We start from the raw sequence: 26,293 nt of genomic DNA, 5'->3' as shown, positions 1-26,293 counted from the left end.
GATCTATCTCCTTAGGTGTGAAAGACTGCAAGAGAGTCAAGTCAGCCCCCGGAGGTTTTGAATTTAGATCATTAGCCTCCTACCCCACACAGGTCACAAAATAGCAAATGTCTTGAGGGTAGACAAATTAGACAAATTGTGTATTTGTGGAAAGCCCTTCCCTGTAGCAGGACTTTGTCCCCTAAGGACCATAAGATTGTGGGAGATTTAACTTTAAATCTCCTTCTTAGGCTTTTAAAACTTTAAAAGCCTATAGCCCAGTTCCCCAGTCTTCAGTACCATCATAAAGCTCAGCAAATGCCCATGGTGGAAAACTGGTCAGAAATTTGGGACTTCTTGAAGTTTTTAGTGTGTTATGGCATCACAACCGCGTAACTACCAAAAGTTCTGCTAGTTTCTCTTTTCCCTAGAAGACTCCCTTTTTCTAGCCAACCCCAATTTTTACCCCATGCTCAAAACTGATAAATGTCTCCAGAGAAGAAGACAGCCAGGATCATCAACTCATCTAGAAAGAGCTCTTTCCAGTCTGAAATTTTAGTTTAATCTTATTGCTCCCACAGCTGTCCAGTGACTTTAAACATGATTTTTGCAATGATTTGTTGTCCCCCCCCCTCCAGTTGTTACAGTAGGAGCATTGGCCTAGTATGACCTATTGCGTCTTCCTTAGAACTGGAAGTCCCACTCCTCTCAAATGTGGAACTTCCCACATCATTTACTGCTCCTTTCAGTTTTTGTTTGTTTTTTTCCTGACCTCCTCTTTCCTGACCTCCAGGGCTGGTTGCTTAGACTTCTCTATCCTCACTTTCCGTAAGTGGCCTCATTCAATTGCAGTGGTATTGAATACTATCTCTACACTGAGACTTCCCCACCTTGCAGCTCCAACCCTTACCTCGTCTAATTTCCAAGTTTGTAAATCTAACTGCTTTGTTTATATCTCCAGTTGGATGCTAAAGAGACACCTCGAATTTAGGAAGGTTAAATCATGGCTGATCCCCCCTCAGTCACAATTCCTCATTCTTTCCTCTCTTTTCCTTACAACCCATATCCAATCCATTAGTAAATATTTCTGATGTCTGCCTCCAAAATGGATGCTGAATCGATCAATTCTCATGTCTGTTGCAGAAAACCTGGTCTCCGGGGTGTCTGGCTGGCTCAGTTGGTTAAGCATCTGCATTCGGCTCAGGTCATCATCCCGGAATCCCAGGATAGAGCCCCGCATGGGGCTCCCTGCTCAGCTGGGGAGTCTGCTTTTCCCTCTGCCTTTGCCCCTCCCCCTGCTTGTGTTCTTTCTCTTTCAAATAAAAATCTTAAAAAAATAAAATATAGGGGACGCCTGGGTGGCTCAGTTGGTTAATCATCTGCCTTTGGCTCAGGTCATGATCCTAGGGTCCTGGGATCGAGTCCCACATCAGGCTCCTTGCTCAGCACAGAGCCTGCTTCTCCCTCTGCCTGCCGCCCCCTCTGCTTGTGCTCTCTCTTGCTGGCAAATAAATAAAATCTTTAAAATAAATAAATAAAAGTAAAAAATAAAATAAAAACCTGGTCTCAGTCAGCTTCATCTCTTGCCCAGGCCTCTAGTAGTTTCAACCCTTTCCTTCACCTCCAATCTGCCCACCCGTCAATTGATCTTCATGGCAACTGGTGTGATTGCTAGTTTCTAAAGTTACATCACTCTCCTTCCTTGCACAAAACCTTCTAAGGGCTTCTCTATTGTTGCTAGAATAAGACCCAAACTCTATTTATAGGTTCTATGTGATTTGGCCCCTGCCTATCTGTTGGACCTTACCTCCTTTCACTCTCCTGCATATCTTGTATACCACAAACCCTGGTGGGCCCCAAGCCCTCTATCACTCTTAATAACCTCTAACATACACAAATCATTCCGATTTCAGTGTTCTTCATTTCATTGTTCTGGTGTTAATACAAATGTCACCTCCTAGAGAGGTCTTCACTGACTCTTTCATCCAAATGAGACCCTCCCTCCACCACCATCACTCCCACTTACATCACTCCATTTAATTAACTGCACTTAGCAACATCTGAAGTCCTTTAAAAAAATACATATTTATTGTCTGTCTTCCCCACCAGAATTTAAGCTCTTTGAGGACAGGGTCTTGTTCTGTTTTGTCCACTGCCGTATCCACAGAACCTTGCACATGGTAGATATTTAGTGCTCTTGTTGAATGCCTTCCCCATGAGATCATAACCATCTTAGGAGCAGGGACTGTCGTCTAATTTTGGCTTTCCTCTTCCTGCACCTAACAGTAGTGTGCACATTGTGGAGACAATGTTAGTAAGATGGGCGGGCCCACCCGCTCTAGTGAAGTGTTAAAGATAAGCCTCTTCTGATTGTCCCACCATTGCAATTGGACATTACTGATCAGCCAAACACATTGCTAAAGAAAAACTTAGGCAGCCCATACCCCAAGTCAGGAATGGGAAAAGCATTCTTAGAGCTGTCATTGCTCAGTGCTATTGATACATGCCACTGGACCGAAGGTAGAATGGAAATACAGAAAAGAGCAATAGCGTTATGGTTTGGAATTTTCTCTTACTATACTATCCAAAACATGATTGTTTTAATAGTACTGTAATCCCTGTGAGGCAAACAGTTTCTAAAGTCTAAGTACTTAAGCTTAACTACAGATCCAGTGATATGTCCTAGCACCATATTTTACAAGCTGTGAACCATGAAGTCAATGTAGTGTTTTCATTGCTAAAACTTTGTTTTAATGAAATGACAGAAAATATCAGCCTACAGTAGTAGGGTAACTTTTCGTGAGCACGCCTACATACTTACACATATGTGTAGGTACCAGGTGGTGCTACAAAATGTATTTCTTGCCATGGTCAATGTTTTCAAGAGTAAGGAAGTCACTAAAGTAGTAGTTTCGCATATCTTTATTCCATACAGAACAAAACAGACCCATCTCATAGAAGAGAATACACTTATTTAAGGTTTTGACAGTTTACAAAATTAAAATTTGGGTGTTTAATCCAAAGTTTCACATAAGTATTATCTTGTAAGACAATTTCTTTCCTTTAGTAAGTAAAACTTTAGAGTGTATATTATTCAGGAAGCAAATCATCTCCTAATTCTTCGTCAGCAAAATCATCCTCGTCGATTCTTTTTTTGGCTGCAGTTTTTGGTCTTTCTGCTTGAGGGCCAAGTGGATCCACATAGGAGGCATCTAGGTTTTAAAATAGATTGTTATATTAGAATAATAAAGAAAAACAACAAATGTGAAACCAGTTTGTCTCATAAGCTAAAAGGAACAACTGAGCGAACAGAAAAGCTCTCCCAAGTCATTTAAAATTTTGTCTGTATATAAAAAATTCCTAATGCCCAATTATACATTTTTGCCATCTCACCAAATCTTTTCCAGACCTGTTATGCCTGTAGAACTGGGTGGGGAACACCAGCACTTGCCTATTTCTTTGTTACTGCTACTTTCATAAGGTTCATTTGTCCCGGGTAAAGCTCTGAGTTTGGCACTTAGTCGTTCACCTTTACTACTGGCAGTACAGTTCTGGCCACTGTCTGAAAACACAAAGATAAAAAATGCATTTGTTTAACATGTTGAGAAAACATAACACTACATTATGAATCTTAAAGTATACTTATTTGCCAAGAAACAGGTTGTTTCATTTGGAAGCCAACTTCTGAGGGATACAATTCTTGTTTCCTGGAACTTAAAAGAAACCTCTCGTTGGGAATCTATAACATAGATAAAACATCACTTAAAAGTAGTCTTTATATGTAGTCTTTCACGTTTGCTTAGTTACAGGTTTCAATTTTATAGATTCGCTGGTGAGAAGTCGGAGACCATGTTGATGAATAAAACCTAGCAAAGAGCAACCAGAGGAAGGACCAACAGGAAGTCAGAAGATCAGCACGAGCTGTATCATCCACCTCATTATCAAGGCGGGCGAGTGGCCCTAAAATCACATCAAATTAAAAACAACAGAAGAGGGAGGCAAGGACCCAGACCATATAACTACTTTCTTTAAGCATTTGGAAAATGTTCCTGTAGGAGAGGATTAGATCTGCCCTCTATAGAATAGATTTTGGCTCAGTATGAAGAAAAACTTTAAAAGGACTGTAGCATCCAAATATTGACTGGCTGCCACGGGAAATACTGCAATCCATATCACTGAAGATTTTCAGACACTCACATTAGCAGGAAACAGTAGTAGTACTTCTCAACCTTAAATTTCCATTATATTTTTCTAAAGAAACACTCCTCTAGCCCCACAGTTTTTATTTCTTTCCCTTAAAATTCCCACAATGTCATTTTTTCCTATGATGGGAGCTTCACTTTTAATGAGAGCTGTCTATCAACATATACTAATCATTTCTTTTCTGAGTATACTTTATATTTTAGTCTATTGATATTGTCTCTGGGAATAAAACAAAACAGGATGGTCTTTAAAATCCCCACATCTTAATGGTTGCCAACTGAACAAAAATTGTAAGTCTTCTCTGAGCTCTTATAAAAAACATTACCATTTCCCTCCATTGCTATTATTGGAAAATAATATCCTTAGTTTTAGGCACTGAATGGGTCTACAGCATTTTGGTATTTTTTTATTATTTTGCTCCTAAGTTTTTGTTACAATTAGGTCCATCTTTTCCATCTGTAAGTGTAAATGTGTATCTTTCAAAGGGCTTGAGTGAGTTCAGGTCAAAAAGTTTGAAAACCATTGCTCTAGGCAATATTTCCTTTTTCACTTTTCATTTAGATATAGGTTACCTATATGAATAAAACAGAACTCCGACATCTGCCTCAGGCAACCATAGCCCTCCAAAAACCTAACATACTGAAGGATTATACTGCTGTGGAAAGAGCAAAGTTTAAAAAATAAAAACTGACCTTAGAAAAACTGCAAATGTCCAATTGAAAAGCCATGAATATAGTTTTTAAACATTTCCTATTATAAACACTAGTGAGGGTATATTGTGAATATCCTCATTTCATCATTTTCAATCAACTTTCATGGAGTAACAGTGCCATACACGGGCAGGTGTAAATGGGTCAATAAGCATTTGTAAGTCTGGGTGAGTTTTATGCCTAAATAATGAAACAAGTTATTATATTCATATCATTATAGCAACAAACAACAATTACTATTTCCTAGAGAAAAGTTAAAATATCAAGTAGCTTCCAAAAACAAAAATCTGGAGATCAATTTATCTGAATTATCAATCAACACTAAAACTTACAAATGATACTTTTATAAGAGAAAAATCTTAGAATCATAGAATTTAGAGTAATAAGGATTCTTGAAACTTACCTATACCATAAAAAAAAGAACACCCTTATGAAATGGACAGTGTAAATATACAATTCCCAAAGTAAACCATACAATTGGTCAATAAATATATAAAAATATTTAAACTTACTTAGCCTTATATTAAGTGAAAAAAAGCAAGTCAGAACACTACATACTGAGTGATACCATATTTAGAAAGCTTAAAAACAAGGAAAATTAAAAACAGTGTTTGCATACATGGTAAAATTGTATATGAAGAGGCGAGAAACTAAAAAAATACAAACCTGAATATATATAAAACGAAAAAAGAAATCTCACAGTGTTTACCTGTAGGGGAAGGCAGGAGATGGAGTGGGAAAAAACACATAGGTAGGCATAGCAGTAATGTTCTGGTTCTAATGTTTTGTGATGGCTTCATTAATTTTAATTTTATATGCTTTGTAACTTAAGAGTGCTACATTGATTCTTTTGTAGGTATCAAGTTTTACATAATTTAAACCTTCACATAATTCGAAATGTAAGATTCAACACTGCCTATATGGCCAAGAGTTTTAAAACATCAGGTCAGTAAGTGAAATGAACAAACTTTCTGAGATTAATGTGGTAGGATATATCTACACTTAATTTTGTCGTTACCAAGAGAGCAGAATAGGAAGCCCCAGACCTTTTTTTCTCACAAAGACACAAACCTGACAATACACAGTCCGAAAAACTTTTATGAGAACTCTAGAAACCAGTTAGGAAGTTGCAGGACCCCAGATAAACTCAAATCTAAGAACAACTGCATTGAAACAGGTAAGAAAAGCCATTTGATTTCAACTGTGTCAGCCCCTATCACAAGCCAGCATAACTCACAATTGGGAGAGAAAGCCCAACATGCAGATTCTCTCTTGGGAAGAAAAAAGAGTGGAACATACATCCCACATTTCTTGTAAACTGTGAACAGAGATAGAAACTAAAAAAGGACCGAATAGAAATTCTGAGTGCTGGAAGAAATCTCCGCCAACCCAGAATACTATATTTGGCAAAACTGTCCTTCAAAAAGGATGAAGAAGTAGACTTTGCTAGATAAACAAAAGCTGGGAAAGTTTAGCACCAGTAGACCTGCCCTGCATGAATTGCTAAACGGAATCCTTCAGGTTGAAACAAAAGGACACTAGACTGTAAGAGAAAATCATATGAAAATATAAAGCTCTCTGTAAAGGTAAATATAGAGATAAACACAGAATCCAGTAATACTGTCATGGTAATAAATCACTTTTAATTCAGGTATAGAATATAAAAGATAAAAGCATAAAAATAACTATATAAAATTATGTTAATACAAATGATAAAAAGATGTAATTTGTAACATTGATAACATCGTGTTGGGGCAATGTAAAGGAGTAAAGTTTTTGTATGTGATTTATATTGTTATTAGTTTAAAATAGATTGTTTTAACTATAGGATCTTTAATGTAATTCCCATGGTAACCACAAAGAAAATACCTACAGAAGATGCACAGAAGAAAATGAGAAAGGATTCAAAGTATGCCACTACAAAAAAAAAAAAAAAAAGAAAAACAAACAAACAAACAAAAAAACTAGTAACACACAAAAGACAGCAAGAGAGGAAGAGGACAAAATAAGGGCATAGAAAAAATTAACATAATAGCAATAGTAAATACTTCCCTAGCTGCAATTTTTAAAAATATGAATGGATGAAACTCCCCAGTAAAAAGACCTAGAGTGGCTGATGGGTTAAAAAAAAAAATCTGGCTATATGCAATCTATAAGAGACTAACTTTAGATATAATGACATACATAGGCTGAAAGTGTAATGATGAAAAAAGATATTCCATGTAAATGGTAACAGGAAGAGAACAGGAATGCCCATACTTATTTCAAACAAAATAGACTTAAGTAAAAAACTGTCACAGAGACAAAGAAGGACATTATATAATGATCAAAGGGCCAACTTACCAGGAAGATATAACAATTATATATGCACCTTAACAGCAGAGCAAACACCCAATATATGAAGCAAATATTGACAGAACTGAAAGAAGAAAAGATAGTAACATAGTAACAGTAAGAGGTTTTAATATCTCACTTTCCATAATAGATCAACCAGCCAGAAAATCAAAAGGAAACAGAGGACTTGAACAACACTATAGATCAATTAGACTGAATGGGTATTTACAGAACACATCACCCAACAACTGCAGAATAAATGCACATGGAACAATTAATTCTCCAGGATAAATCATACATTAGCCATAAAACAAGTTTTAACAAATTTAATAAGATTGAAATCATACCTATCACACTCTTGAACATTCAATGAACCAAAGAAGGAATCATAAGGGAAATTTAAAAGTGTCTTGAAGCAAATGAAAATGAAAACAAAACATACCAGAACTTATTGGATGTGGCAAAGTCAGTGCTAAGAGTAGTTATAAATACATACATTAAAAAAGGAGAAATATCTCAAATTAATAACCTAAATAAATACCTCAAGGAATTAAAAAGAGAAAACAAACTAAACTTGACTTAGCAGAAGGAAGGAAATTTTAAATCTGTGAACAGAAATAAACACAATATAGCAAAGAAAAACATAGAAAAAATAAAACTAGGAGTTCGTTTCTTGAAAAGTTCCAGAAAATTGACAAACCCTTAGTTAGCTAGACTGAGAAAAAGAGAAAAGACAAATAACAAATGAAGAAATGAAGACAAATAATCAAATCAGAAATGAAAGGAGACATTACATCTGATGCCATAGAAATAAAAAGGATCGTAGGAGACTACTATGAACAATTTTATGTGAAAAAAATGGGTAACACAGAAGAAATAAATAAGTTTCTAGAAACATACAATGTACTAAGACTGAATCTTGAAGAAATAAAAAATGTGAATAGATCAATAACAAGGGGAATTAATTAGGAATCAAATACCTCCCAACAAAGAAAAATCTTGGACCAGATGGCTTTACTGGAGAATTCTACCAAATATTTATTAATTTTTTAAAAGATTTTATTTGTCAGAGAGAGAGAGAGAGAGAGATGGAGTGAGCGAGCACAAGCAGGGGAGCAGCAGGCAGAGGGAGAAGCAGGCTCCCCGCTGGGCAGGGAGCCTGATGCGGGGCTCAATCCCAGGACCCTGGGATCATGATATGAGCTGAAGGCAGATGCTTAACTGACTGAGCTACCCAGGCGTCTCTCTACCAAATATTTAAACAAGAAACAACACCAATACTTCTCAAAATTTCCAAAAAAACTGAAGAGGAGGGAATACTTCCAAACTCATTCTATGAGGAAAGCACTAGACTGATACCAAAATCATACAAAGATACTATAAAGAAAACTACAGATCTATACCCCTGACGACTATTGATGCAAAAATCCTCAGCAAAATGCTAGCAAATTTAACTTAACAACATATTAAAATAATCATACATCATGTAGACCAGGTGAAATTTATTCTTGGAATGCAAGGATGGGTTCAACAAATGAAAACCAATTAGTATAATACACCACATTAATAGAGTGAAGAAGCAAAACCCATATGATCATTTCAATTATGGAGAAAAAGCATTTGACAAAACTCAACATTCTTTCAAGATGAAACACTAAACAAACTAGAATTAAAAGGAAATGATCTCAACATAATAAAGGCCATATATCAAAAGCCCACAATGAACATAATACTAAACGGTGAAAGACTGAAAGCTTTCCCTCCAAGATTAGGAACAAGGCAAGGATGGCCATGCTCACCACTCTTATTCTACCTAGTACTGAAATTTCTAGCCAGGGCAGTTATCAAGAAAAAGGAATAAAAGGTATTCAAATACAAAGGGCAGAAGCTAAATTATGTCTGTTCATAAATGACATGATCTTATTACACATAGAAAACCCTAGATTCCATTAAAAAATCATTAGAAAATCTTCAGAAAAATTGCAGAATCAAAATTAACACAAAAATCAACTGTATTTCTGTACACTAACAATGAACAATCTGAAAAAGAAATTAAGAATTAAGAAAGCAATTCCATTTAGGATATCATCAAAAAGAATAAAATACTTAGGAATATATATAACCAAGGAGGTGAAAGAGATATACACTGAAAACTACAAGACACTGCTGAAAGACATTAGAGAAGAGACAGTACAAAGACAACCTGTGCTCATGGACTGGAAGACTTAATATTATTAAAATATCCATATTACCCAAAGAAATCTATAGATTCAATGCAATTCCTATGAAAATTCCAATGGCATTTTTTGCAGGAATAGAAAAAACATTCTAAAATTTATACGGAATTTCAAAGGACTCTGAATAGTCTAGGCAATGTTAAGAAAGAAAAATAAAGCTGGAGGCCTCACATTTTCTAATTTCAAAACATACTGCAAAGCTCCAGTAATCAAAACAGTATGGCACTGGTATAAAGACAGATATACAGACCAATGGGGCAGAATAAACAGTCACAAAATAAAGCCTGATGTATATGGTCAAATGATCTTCAACAAGAGTGCCATGGCTACACAATGGAGAAAGAATCTTGGACAGTATTGCTAAAAGTGGATATCCACATACAAGATAGTGACTTTGGACCCTTACCTCACCCAATATCAAAACATTAATTCAAAATGAATTAACGATCTAAATGTGAGACCTGAAACTATAAAACTCCTAGAAGAAAACAGGGGAAAAGCTTCATGACATTGGATTTGGCATGATTTCTTGGGTATGACACCAAAAGTACAGGCAACAAAAGGAAGAAAAGACAAATGGGATTACATTAAACTTTAAAAACTATGCAGCAAAACAAACAATCAACAGGGTGACAGACAACCTGAGTAATGAGAAAAAATATTTGCAAACCATATATTTGATGTAGGTTAATATCCACACTATATTAAAAAATTCTACAACTCAACAACTAAAACATGAACAATCCAATTAAAAAATTGGGAGTGGATTTGCATAGACATTTCTCTAAAGATATTCAAATGGCCAAGTATAGGAAAGGATGCTTAACATCATTAAACACCAGGGAAATAAAAATCAAAGCCTTGAGATATCACCTCATACCCATTAGGTGGCCAACATCAAGTAACAGAAAATAACAAGTGTTGGCAAGTATTTGTGGGGAAAGTGGAACCCCTATACACTGTTGGTGGAAATGTAAATGGTGCAGTGCTATGTAAAATAGTATGAAGGTTTCTCAAAATATTAAAAATAGGATTGTCATATGATCCAGCAATTCTGCTTCTGGGTACTATATTCAAAAGGATCTTGGAGAGATATCTGCACACCTCCTGTTCATAGCAGCATTACTTACAATAGCCAAGAGATGGAAGCAATCTAAATGCCCATTAATAGATGAATGGTAAAGAAAATGTGGTATATACATACAATAGAATATTATTCACCCTTAAAAAGGAAGAAAATCTTGTCATATGCTACATCATGGATGAACCTTGAGGACATTATACTAAGTGAAACACAAGCCAGTCACAAAAAACCCCCCAGATACAGCATGATTTCACTTACACGAGATATGTAAAGTAGCCATATTCATAGAGACACAAAGTAGAAAGGTGGATGCCAGGGGCTAGGGGAGGAGGACTGTTGTTCAATGGTTATAGTTTTAGTTTTTCAAGAAACAGTAGAATGGTGGTTGCCAGTGGTGGGGAGAGGGGAGAGGAAAAAGGGCAGTAGTTGTTCACTGGGTATAGAGTTTCAGGTTCACAAGATGAAAAAGTTCTAGAGACCTGTTGCACGCCAATATGCACATAGTTAATACTGGACACTTAAAATGTTAATTAAGATGCTAAGTTTGTTTTGACCATGATTTTTTTTTAAAAAGGCAAAATTTTGCACGTTTTTATTAACAAAATCATAACCATATTTGGTGACAGAGGAAAACGCACATGATATGATGGTAAATAAAGGAAGTGTGGTACAACATTTTGGAGCATTATCATCTGGGTAAGTTTAGATTTTTCCTTTATCTTTGTCTGGAAGTCTACATTTTCTGTAGTAGATAGTATTTTAGGAAACTTTATTATCTTTTTAAAGTTAAGAGAGTACACTGAAGAGAGCAATGTGATGCTTTAATGTCCTAGCAAAGGAATAGCTTCAATCCACGTTTCTCTCACAAAAACCTCCTCTTTACACCGTGAAGCATAAGGGAGATTACCCTAGTCCCTGCCCCAGTTATATGGTGTTACAATGGACATACAAGAAACGGCACATACTTAAAGTGTAGATTGAGGAGTTTCATAAACCATCACTATAATCAGGATTACGAACAAATCACCCTCCAAAGTTTCCTCCTGCCCCTTTGAAATTCCTCATTCCCACCCTCTGCCCCATTCATCCACCTCAATCTTCAAGTAACTACTGATGTTTTCCATCACTGTGTATTAGCATGTGCTCCTTTAAAAAAAAACCTGGCTTCTTTCACTCAGCAGAGATTCAGCTATGTCGTTGCAGGTGTTCTTCCATTTAATTGCTGAGTAGTTGTATGGATATGCCACAATTTATCTATTCTCTTGTTGATGACTTTTGTGTTGTTAAAAACCTGGCTTCTTTCACTCAGCAGAGATTCAGCTATGTCGTTGCAGGTGTTCTTCCATTTAATTGCTGAATAGTTGTATGGAAATGCCACAATTTATCTATTCTCTTGTTGATGACTTTTGTGTTGTTTCCAGTTTGGGGTATTTGAAATTAAGCTGCTATGAATATTTTTGTACAAGTCTTTGTGTGGACACATATTTTCACTTCTCTTGAGTAAATTCCTGGGAGTAGAATAGCTAGGTTGTATAGTAAGTATATATCTAACTTTAAAAGAAACTGTCAAACTACTTTCTAAGATAGTTGTACCACTTTATATTCCCATCAATAGTGAATGAGAGTAACAAGTGCTCCACATCCTCACCATCACTTGGTATGGTCAGTCTTTCTTAGTTGTTCTACTGGGTATCTAATTGTGGCTTTAATTTGCATTTCCCCAATGAATAATAAGCGACCATATTTTCATGTGCTTTTCATTTGTATACCTTTATTTAAATTTTTTGATGACTTATAGTTTAGTTTAAATAAGAAATATGGTGTATTGTTCCAAGAAGGTTGAGGACACATGTTTACCTTTCCTAAATTCCTGTAAATAACAGTAAATCTATATAAAATCTATGGCAGTACAGAGAGTGAGTGTATGTTTCTATACTGTGGGGGTAACGGCAGGGGAGATACCAACATTAACAGGTTTTGGAGAATTACTCCTCCCACCCCAACTTTACTGAGATGTAACTGACATCCAGTGTACAGCGTTGTGTAAGTTTATGGTGTACAATGTGATGATTTGATACAATCTATATTACAATATGATCATTACCATAGTACTAGTTAACACCTCCATCATGTCACATAATTACTTTTTGTGTGATGAGAACATTTAAGTTCTTAGCAACTTTCAAATATATAATACAGTATTGTTAACTATAATCACAATGCTGTACATTGGATCTCCAAAACTCATTTACCTTCTACCTTCACCCCCCGTACCATGGTAACCATGATTCTCCTCTCTGTTCCCTCAAGTTTGGCTTTTATATTTCCATATGTAAGTGATATTAAACAGTATTTGTCTTTTTCTGTCGGACTTATCTCATTTAACATAATGTCCTCAAGGTCCATTCATGTTGTTGCAAATGGTGGGATTTCCTTATTTCTCATGGCTGATTAATACTCTATTGCATATATACACCACATCTTCTTTGTATTTTCATCTGTTGGCAGGCACTTGGGCGCCTTGGCTATTGTGAATAATGCTGCGATAAGAGTGCAGATATCTCTTTAATATCCTGTTTTCATTTCCTCTCGATACAATCCCAGAAGTGGGACCGTTAGATCATATGATATTTCTATTTTTAATATTTTGAAGAGTCTCCATTCTGTTTTCCATGGTGGCTGCACCAATTTATATTTCCATCAACAGTGCACGAGGATTTCCTTTTTTCCACATCCATGCCAATACTTGTTACCTCTTGTCATTCAGAGGACAGTCATTCCTACAGGTGTGAGGTGGTAGGTCATTGTGATTTTAATTTGCATTTCCCTGATGATTAGTGATGCTGAACATCTTTTCCTGTGTCTGTTAACCATCTGGATGCATCCTTTGGAAAATGTCTGTTCAGTTGTTCCTCTGCCTATTTGAAAATCTATTTTTTTATTATTGAGTTATAGGCATTCTTTATACATTTTGGATATTAACCCTTATCAGATATGTGCTCATTCATATACCTTCCTCCATGAAGTGCCTGTTCAAATATTTTCCTGATTAAAAAAAAGGACAACAAACAATTGTGTTGTTTTCCTACTTACTACTGAGTTGTAAGAGCTCTTTTTATATTCTAGATACAAGTCCTTTATCAGATTAAGTGTTTTGCAAGTATTTTCTCCTATTTTGGCTTGCCTTTTCACTTTTATAGCAGTGTCTTTTGAGAAGAAGTTAATTTTGATGAAGTTCAATTTATCCATTTTTAAAAAATTTTATGGGTCATAGCTTTTAATGTCATAACTAAGAAATCTCTGGCTAACCAAAGTCACAAAGATTTTCTCCTGTGTTTTCTTCTGCAAGTTTATAGTTTTCAGTTTTATATTTAGGAATATGATCCATTTTGTTTTTTGCAATTAATTAATATGTAGTGCATTAGTTTCGGAAGTAGAGTTCAGTGATTCATCAGTCTTATTTAATAGCCAGTGCTCATTACAGCACGTGCCCTCCTTAATGATCCATTTTGAGTTAATTTTTGTGTATGGTGTAAGGTGTAGATCAATGTTAATTTTTTTTGCATGTGGATGTCCAATTATTGCCGACTATCCTCTTCATAAAATTGCTTTTTGCACTTTTGTTAAAGGTTAATTGACTACGTATGTTTGGGGCTATTTCCAGACACTGTATTTTGTTCCATTGCTACATATGTATCAAAAGAAAAACTTTTGATGTTCACATTTCTGGAGTCACATATAATATCTGTTTTACCTGTTCATTTGAATATTTACCCTCTACTAGTTTGGAAGTTATACATCTCATTTCAATTATTTTTATATTTACTAGATATTTTAGGCATTTAATATGTACTTTTAACAGAGTCTAAAGTTAATCGGTATCTTTACCTTCTTCCCAAACAAAGATCTTTGAATGCTTTATTCTATTATAACTTACATCCCTGCCTTAGATGTTACTTCAGTCTAGGAATTTAGTTTTATCTTGATTTTTAAAAATTCTACAACATAGAGTATTGCCATTATTTTAAATATTTAACATATATTTAGATTTAATAGTCTATTTGCCATCATATTTGCTTTTTTCTTTTTTTTTTTCTGTACATCTGGCTTTTTCCCCTCAGCCCGAAGTACCCTCTTTGCAATTTCTTTTAATGAGAACCTGTTGGTTAAAAATGCTCTAAAATGACTTTATATTGTATTCATTCTTGAAATATAGACTCAATGACATACAATTCCAAGTTGATAGTTCTTTTGTCTGCACACATTGAATATGTTCCAGTATTTCTGGTTTTCTTTTTAGACTTTGAGAAATCAGCAAGTTTTTCTACCTTTCATATATTGTAACTTGGCTATGATATATGTATTATTTATCCCATTTAAGAGTTATTTAATCTTGATAATCTGAGGATCTCATTAATTCTTGAAAATTCTTGGCCATTATTTATTTCCTTTTCTTCATTCTGTCTTTCTAACCCAATTATATGTAGGCTAGACCTTTTTTACTACATCCTTCATGTCCCTCAATCTCTCCTATTCTCCATCACCATAACCCTCTCTCCTTCATTCTGGGTAACTTCCTCAGCTCCATCTTCCAAGTCATGCATTCTTTCTTCATCTGATCTAATCTGCTATTCAGGACCAGCAAACTTTTTCTGTAAAGGGCCAGACAGTAAATATTTTAGGCTTTGTGTGCCATATGGTTTCTGCTGCAGCATGAAGACAGATTGAGCATGGCTGTGCTCCAGGAGAACTTTACTGACAAAAACAGGTGGTAGCTCCAGCCAGATCTGATCTGTAAACTGTAGTTTTTCAACCCCTGGTTTAAACCATAACTTTTCCAGTAGGTGAGTTTCTAATTTCAATTATATTTTTCATTTTTGGAAGTTGTATTTAGTTCTCTTCAATCTGCCTAGTAGCTATTATATTCTTTTGTCCCTTTGTCATACTTAAAATACACAAGTATTGCCCACTATCCTGATCTGGTTCCTGGGTTTGTATAGTGAGAATTTGGACAGTGAGGGATTCTGTGCTATCTGATTCTTAAATTTTAGATAGCAAGTGTTTAAGAGCTCAGGTACCAGAGGATGACTACCACATTATTAAAATAATAATAATTATCTGAATCTATTCAGTTCTTGAGTTCAGATAACAAGAAATATTTATATTCTCACTTTTGTTTTTTAAGATTTTTAACTTATTTGTTGGAGTGCACAAGCACGGGAAGCAGCAGGCAGAGGGAGAAGTAGGCTCCCCATGGAGCAGGGAGCCCGATGCGGGCTCATCCCAGGACCCCAGGATCATGGCCTGAGCTGAAGGCAGACACTTAACCAACTGAGCCACCCAGGCATCCCTCTATATTCTCACTTTTAAAATACATTTTTACCTGATAATTAAAACATCTGTAGTCTTTTGAAAATTGGATTCTGCGGTTTCTGTTGGTGCTCATTCATAGTGCTTTTTCCTCATGTGTTCAGACTTTTTCAAATTGTACATTCCTGTTCTTTGTAACTTTTGAAGGAAGTATTTGAGGCTTATTCACAGTATATTCTTCAGGACTGATTTAAACTTGTTTCTCCTAGGTACCTGGGAGCAGCACCAACTCAGTGCTACTTTATGCCAAATTTTCAGTTTGGGGTTCCTTCAGGTCACACAGGTAATATATATTCTAGCTCCAAAACTCTGTGATTGAGGGTTTATGGTTAGCAGTTTTCCAAGGAGCTTTTCCTGTTTTTTACATTCCAGTAGTACCAATGTAGAAACCCATCCTTTGTGGGGGGATTCTTTTCTAGTTGACCCACTACCAGTATTTCCTATTAAGGGTCCTGGCTTTATAAAGGGATTCTTTGAACTGACCTCTGACATTTTGGGGGCCCCCACGGTATCTCTTGTTCCCCATGAATGGCCTATAAACCTAGGCTCTAGGCCACCAGGGATTAGCTAGGACAAACACCAGCTTCTGCACTTATTCCTTCGGACTTAAATTTTCATTCTTCCTTTTTTTTTTTTTTTTTTAAATAGGCTCCACACCCAAGTGGACCCCAATGCAGGGCTTGAACTCATGACCTGAGATCAAGACCTGAGCTGAGATCAAGAGTCAGACACTTAACTGACTGGGTCACCCAGGTGCTCCCTACTCATTTTTATTTTTATTTATTTATTTTTTAAAAGATTTTATCTATTTATTTGACACAGAGACAGCCAGTGAGAGAGAGACAAGCAGGGGGAGTGGAAGAGGAAGAAGCAGGCTCCCAGCAGAGAAGCCTGATGTGGGGCTCGATCCCAGAATGCAGGGATCACACCCTGAGCTGAAGGCAGACACTTAAGACTGAGCCACCCAGGCGCCCCTCTCTACTCATTTTTAATCTCCAAAGAATTTCCCTTTTTCTTGCCAACTCATGAATTTAACATTTTTTTTCGTTTTCTTATTTTCTTTTTTCGTTCCTCTCTGCCCCCCTCCCCCAAATTCAATTCACCATTTTTAGGAGTGCTATTCCTGGAGGAGTTTCCCTGAATATTCAGTCCATCTTACTGTCAGAAATAGAAGTAATAATTTCATAGTCAGCAGGAACACACATAAATGTTACTAAAAAGGTTAAGTCTAACCTCTTTATTTTTCAGATGAGGAAACAAGCCTAAGGAGGTAAAGTGACTTGTTCGAATTCACGGTTAGTGGCAATTCCATCAGCAAAACCGAGGTTTCCTGATTGCCAACCTAGTCCTTGCCCATTCTACAATTATGCTTTTTTGGCAAAGGACCTAGGTAAAGTGTAGCACTTTCCATACAGTTGTGAAAAGTTTATATGAGTAAGTATGGCCTTATTCATACACACAATCCTACCATATGCTCTTCCAAGCTTAGCAGCACAGAATGTGGCTGTCTTAATATTATCCAGACAAAGTAAATTCACAATCTCTTTTCACAGCTCTATGTTTTAGACCCTTTTCCCATCCCCAGAATTGCCTAGACCCTCGTCTTATAAAGCAGCTTGCAATCTTGACATTTGGGGAAAATCTCACAATACTTTTGCTGGAGGAGAGACTAGATCCTCCCTTGACCAATATTTTTACAAGGCAACTCATACTAAGAAGGCAGACTGTTTGAAACATTTTAGAAAGTTAAGGTTTTAAAATATTAGTTCCTTTTTTGGTGAGAAAGTGAGTTTTATAACATATGTTCTATTCATGGAACAAATTAAGTAAAGTTAAGAGGCTAACTACATAAACTCTCTCCATTCTCTTCAAATGAAAATGAATTCTCTTTCCAAGGGAAGACAGTCTTTACTTATTTATAAAGAAAAAGGTTAAGAGTATGACAAGATTTATAGTTGTAGATAAAATGAAGGCAGGAAAAAAACCATAAAGAGAAGATGAAAAACAATATACTTCATTTTTCTTAATTCTTTAAACAGAATTAGATTATGGCAAGGATTTTACAAAACTCAGTCCATACTACATTTACAGGAATAATGTAAAAATAAGACAAGTATACAGATTTATCTTTCGTACCGTCAAAATATTTTAAAATTCTGATGAGTATTAATTATGTTCCTACTCAGTACCTCGAGGTTTCCAGATGCGGCAGAGGAAGAAGACATGGCCACTACCTTCAAGTCCTTTACTGTCTGTGGGTACTTTTACCTTAAACGGTCATTATAAATAGCATTTCTATGATGTTACACCTTTAACACATTAAAAAAGTCTGACAAAAGATCTGATTTTTTTTTGCTTTTTTCCTGTTTTATTGATTTCAGTATGCTCTTAACACTATTGTATAAATTACAGACAAGTAAAAAGGAAAGCACATTGTATAATTACTGTTATTCACTACATTCTAGTTGTAAATAATATTCTTTTTCAAAAGTTCTATCACCTCTGGAAGCCATTCTATATTAAATGTTTGAAGGCTTTGTGGTTTCTAATGGCAACATAACTCTCTTAAAGATTAGGCAAGGAAGCATGATGTCGTGTTACAACTGTAAAGAATAGAATTAAACTTGGAATTATTTCCAGTTGAACATTTAGCTCATTCTCATGTTTTCTATCACAAATAATGTGATCGATATGTGTGTATATAATTCTTTGTCCAAATCTAGGGTATGGACATTTAAAGGTCTTAATGAATACTATCAAATGTTCCCAACAAGGTATACCACTTAGAGCTCCTACCAGCAGCATTTAATTTATAAAGAATGCCCATCTCATCTCATCCTTCCTATCCCAGAGAATTATCCTTTTAAAAAAATCACTGATAATTTTATAGGTTAATTTACATTTCTTTAATTCTTGGTGATGCTGCCTACTTGCCACCATACATGAGAGAACAGTTTATATTCTCTTCTCCAACTTCCTGCATCCATACACTCCTTAAATCATTGGTATCTGATTTTTTGCCCAACAGTGTACTGAGACCACTTTCTTTAGGGTTACCAACACTATCTTAATTGAAAAATCTAATAGCCATTTTTAGTTTTCAAGGTCCAATTAACCAATATTCGATAAGTCTCCAACATCGACCCCTTTCTCTTAAGCTAGGAAGCCTATCGACTGTCCCGGATTTCTTATTTTTTGAAAGTGCTATCCAAAATGAAACCTTCTAAAAAATTCTTCCTATTCCTCTATGTTACAAACTCAGTGCCCCTTACTCTGTTCAATCTCTTCTTAAATGATTCTCTTCTGGGGAGCTACAGACTCTGATTTCACTATCCATTAGACATTAAAAAATATTTTTGGTCTCTCTCCTCCATCTCCAAGATGATACTCACTTTGGCACCTACAAAGATGCAGTCACTATGGAAGATCTTCTCTCATTCCATAAGTATAAGTAAATTTTTGTTTATATCTAGAAATACTGAAGAACATCAGACAGCACTTTTGAGACCTTCAGCATGAATCTATTCTCTAACTTACGTCTATGTACTTTGTAGCCCAACTTACAAATTATCTATCCTCTCGATATGAGGAAGCTGATCTTCCTTTGCCTCTGCCCCTTTTGAAAGTTAAGGGGCAGCATACCATAGGTATGGATCCAAAGTACCCTCCTCAGCCCTACTATCTCAGAAAGTAATGACATCATCAACTCAGATGATATGATCCTCGTGTAATTTTACAAGACCCATTGTTGGGACCTAATTTTACTGTGAAAACTCCAGCCATTTTTATATTGTTACAGCTGCAATTCTCAGTTTAACTTCACCCCTTACTCCCTACACCTACTGATCTAATTATATTATTACCCAACAAAACAGCTAACAGGGATATATCAAAATTGGAAAAGTTGACTGTGATAGCTACTATAACAGGCAACACTCAGTTGAAGGCGGCTGTGGACAGAATCAGTAAAGATGTATAAAGTAGATAATTGATTTGTTACTTTTTTTTTTAAAGTTCATTTGGGCTGAGTGTGGAGCCCAATGCAGGGCTTGAACTCATGACTGTGAGATCAAGACCTGAGCTGAGATCAAGAGTTGGACACTTAACCCACTGAGCCACCCAGGCACTCTGATTTATTACAGTTTTTGAGTTATATTTTGCATGTCTTAAATGCTTAACTTAGTACCTGGTATATAAAAAATGTATGGAAGAAGGAGGAGCTGAAAGGAAACTGATATTTACTGAATATCTGCTATGGTCAGGAACGTGACAAATGCTTATTTATTGATAAACAGAAACACAGGAAAGGAAAAAAATTGATGGGATGTGTGTGTATGCTCATGTGTATATATAAAATGTGTATATATATTTTACAGATATATGTAATATATATGCGTTTATGTATTTCATCAGATTTAAATACATATATTACATATATCTGTAAAATAGATCGGATTTCCTGTGCTTTTTGTAATTTGCCTCTAATGGAAATCCCAAAAGAGGAGTTTCACGAATGTTTTGACTAACAGCATTATTGGAATAAATATTCAGCTTTCCAAATTGGTAACTTCAAAATACAACACTCACTTACATATACAATTTCTAGAATTTTTGTTTTTTAAAAAAACCCTTTTATAAACTCTGTACTCTGTAGTAAGAGAGAGGTACACTTGACATTTACCTTCATGCATTGATAAATGTGACCCTCTGGTGGTAGGAAAAACTCTGAGAATAACAAACTCCAAGGTCACACATCCAGGAGAGGTAAAGACATGGACCTTCACTATACACAGATGTGTACACCAGAATGTCAGGTACTGCCCCCTTCTCCTTGGTCAAATAGGAATCGCCCTTATCAGGTACTTGCCTGTGTCCGACACAGAGATGTATTAACGCATCTCTCCCTCTGAACAACCCTATTAGGTAGGTCCTATTTTCACTCCCATTTGACTGACAAGGAAACTGTGACAAAGATTAAATAACTTGCCTAAGGTCGTGTAAGATATGGTGACTTAGAAAAAGAGGTCCAGGGGCGCCTGGGTGGCACAGCGGTTAAGCGTCTGCCTTCGGCTCAGGGCGTGGTCCCGGTGTTATGGGATCGAGCCCCACATCAGGCTCCTCCGCTATGAGCCTGCTTCTTCCTCTCCCACTCCCCCTGCTGTGTTCCCTCTCTCGCTGGCTGTCTCTATCTCTGTCGAATAAATAAATAAAATCTTAAAAAAAAAAAAAAGAAAAAAGAAAAAGAGGTCCAGAGATGTTGGACGAATACCAGGACTGAGGAATTAATTATAATGACCTCAAATGCAGGGCAATAAGCTAATGGCTGGAGGAAAGGAGCATGTTTTGTTGAAGAAACAAAACCTCATACACTCTGTTATTATGTGTTTGACATATCTGGACGTGGCTGGGACGTAAACAGCTAGGACAGTTTTAAGGGGAAAAGGTCAGCGATAAAGAATCTGACTGCACAAGCTGTGTGCAGTGTATTAGATAGCTGAAATCAGTGCTTTGAAAGAGGATAACCTGAGGGCCCCCATCTGTCACACCCAGGAACATTCTTGGGGAGTCCAGCCTAGAGCAGGAATTAGCAAACTACAGTCTGGGGCCCTATTTTGAACATCTCGTGAGCTAAGAATGGTTCAGACATTTTTGAAGCCTGGAAAGAAAGCAATAGAATAACAATATTTTGTGACACATGAAATTTATAGGACATTCAAATTGCAGTGTCCAAAGATGAAGTTTCAGAGAGCTCAGCTACAGCCGTTCACTTACATGTTGTCCACGCCTGCCTTCGTGACACAGCAAGCATGGGTATGACCCCGGAGCCTCAACTGTCTCCTACCTGGCTCTTTACAGAAAAAGCGTGCCAACCCCCTGGCTTAGAGAAAACACGTGACACATTAGCAGATGAGACCAGCAAGGTAGACTGACACAGAGAAATTTCTTCAGAATCTGTGACACAGACAATACTTTGGTGCCGCAGTGTGTGCTATCAACTCTCTTCTAATATTTATTGCTACTAAAGTTCCCTTTGTGTTACATACCAGCTTCCAAATACTTAGATACCAGGGCATTCATCACAATTACTCTTTGGCTTTCTGAGGTGAAGAGGGCACTTACTCTGGAACCGAAGCTGACAGGAGTGACACTCTTGTGAAATAAGAGTCCTCAGTCCCTCTGGCTTCCCCAAGTTTTTTTTTGCCCCATACATGTTCACTCCCTTTCTTCCTAGAGATTAGCTACATTTTGTTGATGTGATTCTTTGAATTTAGATATATTTACATGTGCTTTTCCTATCCTACCTCCTTAGGCTGTAATCTTTTGTTTGTCCACAGGTGGTGGTCACTAAGCATGAGTTGTTCACTCTGCTTGGGACAACTGAGGTCCACAAAACTGTGAGAATGTATTCTAGTAAAAAAAACTTACCCTTGGACTAAAATCTTAAAACAAAACTTAAAAATAAAGTATGACTACAATGTATTTTATAACAGACATGTTTCTCAAAAAGTGTCCATAAAGTTAATTTCTGTTCACTGAGTCATACTACCCTACTCACTTTCATTATAAAATTATTTTTAGTGTAAAACTAAGTGATACATTGTCACGGGAAAAGTTCACACCCAAGACATAATAAAAACTAAAAAATGTAGCAAACTATTAAGTAGTACACAGAGTGAATAAAAACAATTTTTAAATGAAGCCTTAATAACACAGTGCTCAAGTCACAAAATGCAACCATCACGCTAAAATGTAAGATGTAAGATGCTTTACAAGAAGGCACTCTTGTTTCCTGAGGACAGATACACATGAGAGGCAGATGTGCTCTGCAGATTTCTTGGTCTTTTAATGCAAGCCAACACACTACGCAGGAATGTGATTACTCCCCTCCCCTGGCTTACCCATGTAGACCGTACAAATGCTGACTATGGAGACCTGGAACTTGTTGAATACAGCTCTCCTTGTGGACACTGACCTTCAGTGTGACTTAACTCTTTTCTGAATTGTTTGATGTTTTGGCACTGAGCAGCTGAAACCTTAACCCCAAATTTGGCATTCATTCATTCATTCATTCATTCATTTTTTTTAAAAAAGATTATTTACTTGAGAGAGATAGCAAGAGAGAGCATGAGTGGGGGTGGGGAGAAGGGAGAGAGAGAAGCAGACTCCCCAGGTCATGCAGATTCTCCCCAAATTTGGCATTTAAAAGAGTAATGCATTTCTACTTTAAGGAGTTAAAACAAGTTCATTTCATTTTTTTTTAAAAGATTTTATTTATTTGACAGAGAGAGAGACAGCGAGAGAGGGAACACAAGCAGGGGGAGTGGGAGGGGGAGAAGCAGGCTTCCCGCTGAGCAGGGAGCCTGATGTGGGGCTTGATCCCAGGACTCTGGGATCATGACCTGAGCCGTAGGCAGATGCTTAATGACTGAGCCACCCAGGCACCCCAAGTTCATTTCATTTTAAGCTAATTCTACAAAAACAAACTAAAGTACTGAAAATCCTGGAATGCATATTCAATATTCTAAAGCAAACATTATTGCTTTTCAACGCAGTTTGTATCAAATAATAATAATAGTTACTCAGCATCGAGTATGTGCAGGCACTGCGCTGAGCCCCCTTCCATGAACTGTCCGTGTAATTTTAAGTTAGTTTCAAGCTCACACCACCTCCGAGGGTAATACACTTGGGAGTGACAGAACTAAGGCATTAGGCCAAAGGCTGGATGAGTGCCACTACTGTGAATTTCAATTTGGTGGTAATAGTAGCAGCAACTTTCTATACACACTATATCACATTTACTCTTATAATACCTCATTTAAGATCCATCGGCATCAGCATCAGCTGGGGCCTTGTGAAAATGCAAATTCCTGGGCATGGCCCAGACTGGTTCAGATTCTGGACTAGGGGCGCCTGGGTGGCTCAGTCGGTGAAGCGTCTGCCTTCAGCTCTGGTCATGATCCCGGGTCCTGGGATCATCCCTGCCTCGTCGTAATCGGGCTCCCTGCTCAGCGGGAAGCCTGCTTCTCCCTTTCTTGCTCCCTCTGCTTATGCTTGCCCTCACTTGCTCTCTTTCTGTCAAATAAATAAATAAAATCTAAAAAAAAAAGGAAAAGAAATGCTGGACTAGGAGTTCAGCAGGCTGTTTTCACAAGCCTTCCAGGAGACTCTGCCACATGCTAAAATTGGGAGAACCACTGAAGAGGACAGGAACTGAGGTTTATTAAACAGACTAACAGCAAAAATAAGGCTGTAGTAGGACTAGCCTGACCCACAAAAAAAGGGACAATTTTCAAGGGCCCTCAAGCATTTCATAATTCTGTTATTTAAGTTCCCTTGGTCCTTGCTCCCGGGCAATACTTTAAAAATCTAGTTGTAGGCATTCATTTATTTTAACAGCTTAAGGCTGGTCTCTTTTGGATGCATTTAGAAAATCATCCCTTTCCACTATCTGACCTGTGGATCAGACAGGAGTGCCAAATATTTCCGTGTAAAGACGTAAATGTGCATCTCTAGGTTTCACAGGTAGAGGTGGACGATGGGTAAGATTGGGGGCTGTCACGTGTGGGTTTGTACTGGGAAGTCCTAACTGAGGTATGGCCACTATGCGCACAGTGACTGGTGCTGGCGGAGTGGGAGGGAGACGGCTGGTGAGGAGGGGGCACACCCGCAGTGTGCTGCGGGTGTTCTGAGAGGGCCCCATGAGGTGAAAGGGAAGAGAAAGTGAGAGAGGCATCCACAGCATGGTTTATTCAGACTTCAAAGCTGGGACAGTCTGCCCTGTGGCCTGTGCCAAGAGCTGGAGAAAAAAAGGCAGAAAATATGATTCTTGAGAAAGTGTCAGGGTGGAACCAGCAAGGCTACCGAAAGAGGCATTCCAACTTGGGGGGCAGGAGGAAATGAAGTCTGGGATGCCATGTAACTCATCCAACCCCAGAGGGTTAAGTGAACACACGAAAGCAGGCGTGAGGCCAGGGTAACAGAACTGAGGTGACATCTGATGGTTAGGGGGCACTATGGAGATGTGAACGCCCATCATGACCACAGAGGGCGGACCAGAGAGGAAATGGCTACTCCCTGAGGTGGCAGACTGCCCTTGGCACCCCTGGGACTCAAGCTGCAAGCTGCTTCTACTAATTTCTGAAGCTCTGAGTAACGACTCCTGTGACCTAAGGGTAAACAGGCGAGGATTGTGAGGTTCAGCTGGAGAAGCTGGACTGATCCTTAGAGAATCAAACTGTCTTGCTGGAACTAGATGTCACTGATGGCTGTAACTGCTTAAACCTAGCTGGCAAAGCAGAGCTTACAACTCAGGAAAGAATCTTTGTCCAGCTGCAGCTTCTAGGGAAGTGAGAGCACACCTGAGCACTCTGCAGCACAGCAGCAGTCTTGGCGGCACCTGAAACTTGTGTGTCTTTCCGCCCAGCTGTTCATTTCCCCGGGCACAGGGACCATGTCTTACTCACCCCCATGTCCTTGGCACTTCGCACAGTATTTATCTGGCGCCTGGCATGCATCTAATGCATGTTTATGAATGAATGAAAGAAGACCTACCTGAACTAAGGGTCCCATTTGTCTTTGTCCTGACTCCTAGATCACAAAGAGATGGGAGACTGAAGTTGGGCAGTTGGCGGACTTGGATCACGTATGCATGAGAGCGCTAAGTATGGATATGAGAGAATATATGTGTATTTCTAGATTCCAATTTAGCATTTATTTTTCCAATTAGTTTCTTTAAAACCACCAAATTTCTATGAAGTTTAACTTATACTACTCCCTGATGTAGACAGAGAAGGTAGATTTTGTTGATGAGGAAAGAGGGAAGGAAAACTTAACAATCTTCTTAAGTAATGGTGTGACGAGCAATCAAAGTCGAGGAACTGAGAGATGCAGACAAACTCAGAAATCACCTACAGCCTACAGCATTTACACGGTTGGTCTAAAGACAGAAGGCTGTCGTGATCAAGACAGGAACTAGAACTATGTCTCCTCATTTCAGACCGGCACTATCTCTACAAGAAAAGTGTAAAGACTCAGGACTGCCAGCATTCTATAAGATCATCTTACTTCTCATGGTACTGCCTTAAGTGTAAATTTAAAAAATGTAACACAGTAAAACCTCATTGGCATAGACACCTATGTTCATCTATCCAGCATGAACTTATTTAATAATCACTTAGCAGAAACAGGTATGGTTATTTAAGAAGTAAAATCCGCTAGCGTTTACAGTCATGGACATAGCAGACTGCTTACAAAATTGATTAGAATAAGTGAGGTTTTACTGTGTATAGATCAAGCAAACAAAGGACATTTTTTTGGATTATTCATGATGTTTCTAGAAGCCCATGTACTACCCGCCTGTCAAATCCAGTATTTCA

General features: G+C 37.4%; 1 protein-coding gene across 4 annotated transcripts in view; it reads right to left on the bottom strand.

The window, feature by feature from the left end:
- Positions 1–2,886: 2,886 nt before the first annotated feature.
- Positions 2,887–26,293, bottom strand: part of IFT88 (intraflagellar transport 88) — a 145,624-nt gene continuing 122,217 nt past the window's right edge. For all 4 annotated transcript variants that reach the window (XM_040621247.1, XM_040621264.1, XM_040621252.1 and 1 more), the window contains 2 exons: positions 3,431–3,541; positions 2,887–3,191 (listed from right to left, as the gene is read on the bottom strand). In XM_040621247.1, coding sequence (XP_040477181.1) covers positions 3,070–3,191; positions 3,431–3,541 — 233 coding nt within the window. In that variant the 3' untranslated portion in view covers positions 2,887–3,069. The remainder of the gene's footprint in view (positions 3,192–3,430; positions 3,542–26,293) is intronic.

The sequence above is a fragment of the Ursus maritimus genome, unplaced genomic scaffold (genome assembly GCF_017311325.1).
Source record: "Ursus maritimus isolate PB19 unplaced genomic scaffold, ASM1731132v1 scaffold_10, whole genome shotgun sequence".
Lineage (NCBI taxonomy): Eukaryota > Metazoa > Chordata > Mammalia > Carnivora > Ursidae > Ursus > Ursus maritimus.
Note: the sequence above shows the minus strand (reverse complement) of the source record. Positions and strands in the feature narration are given on the sequence as shown.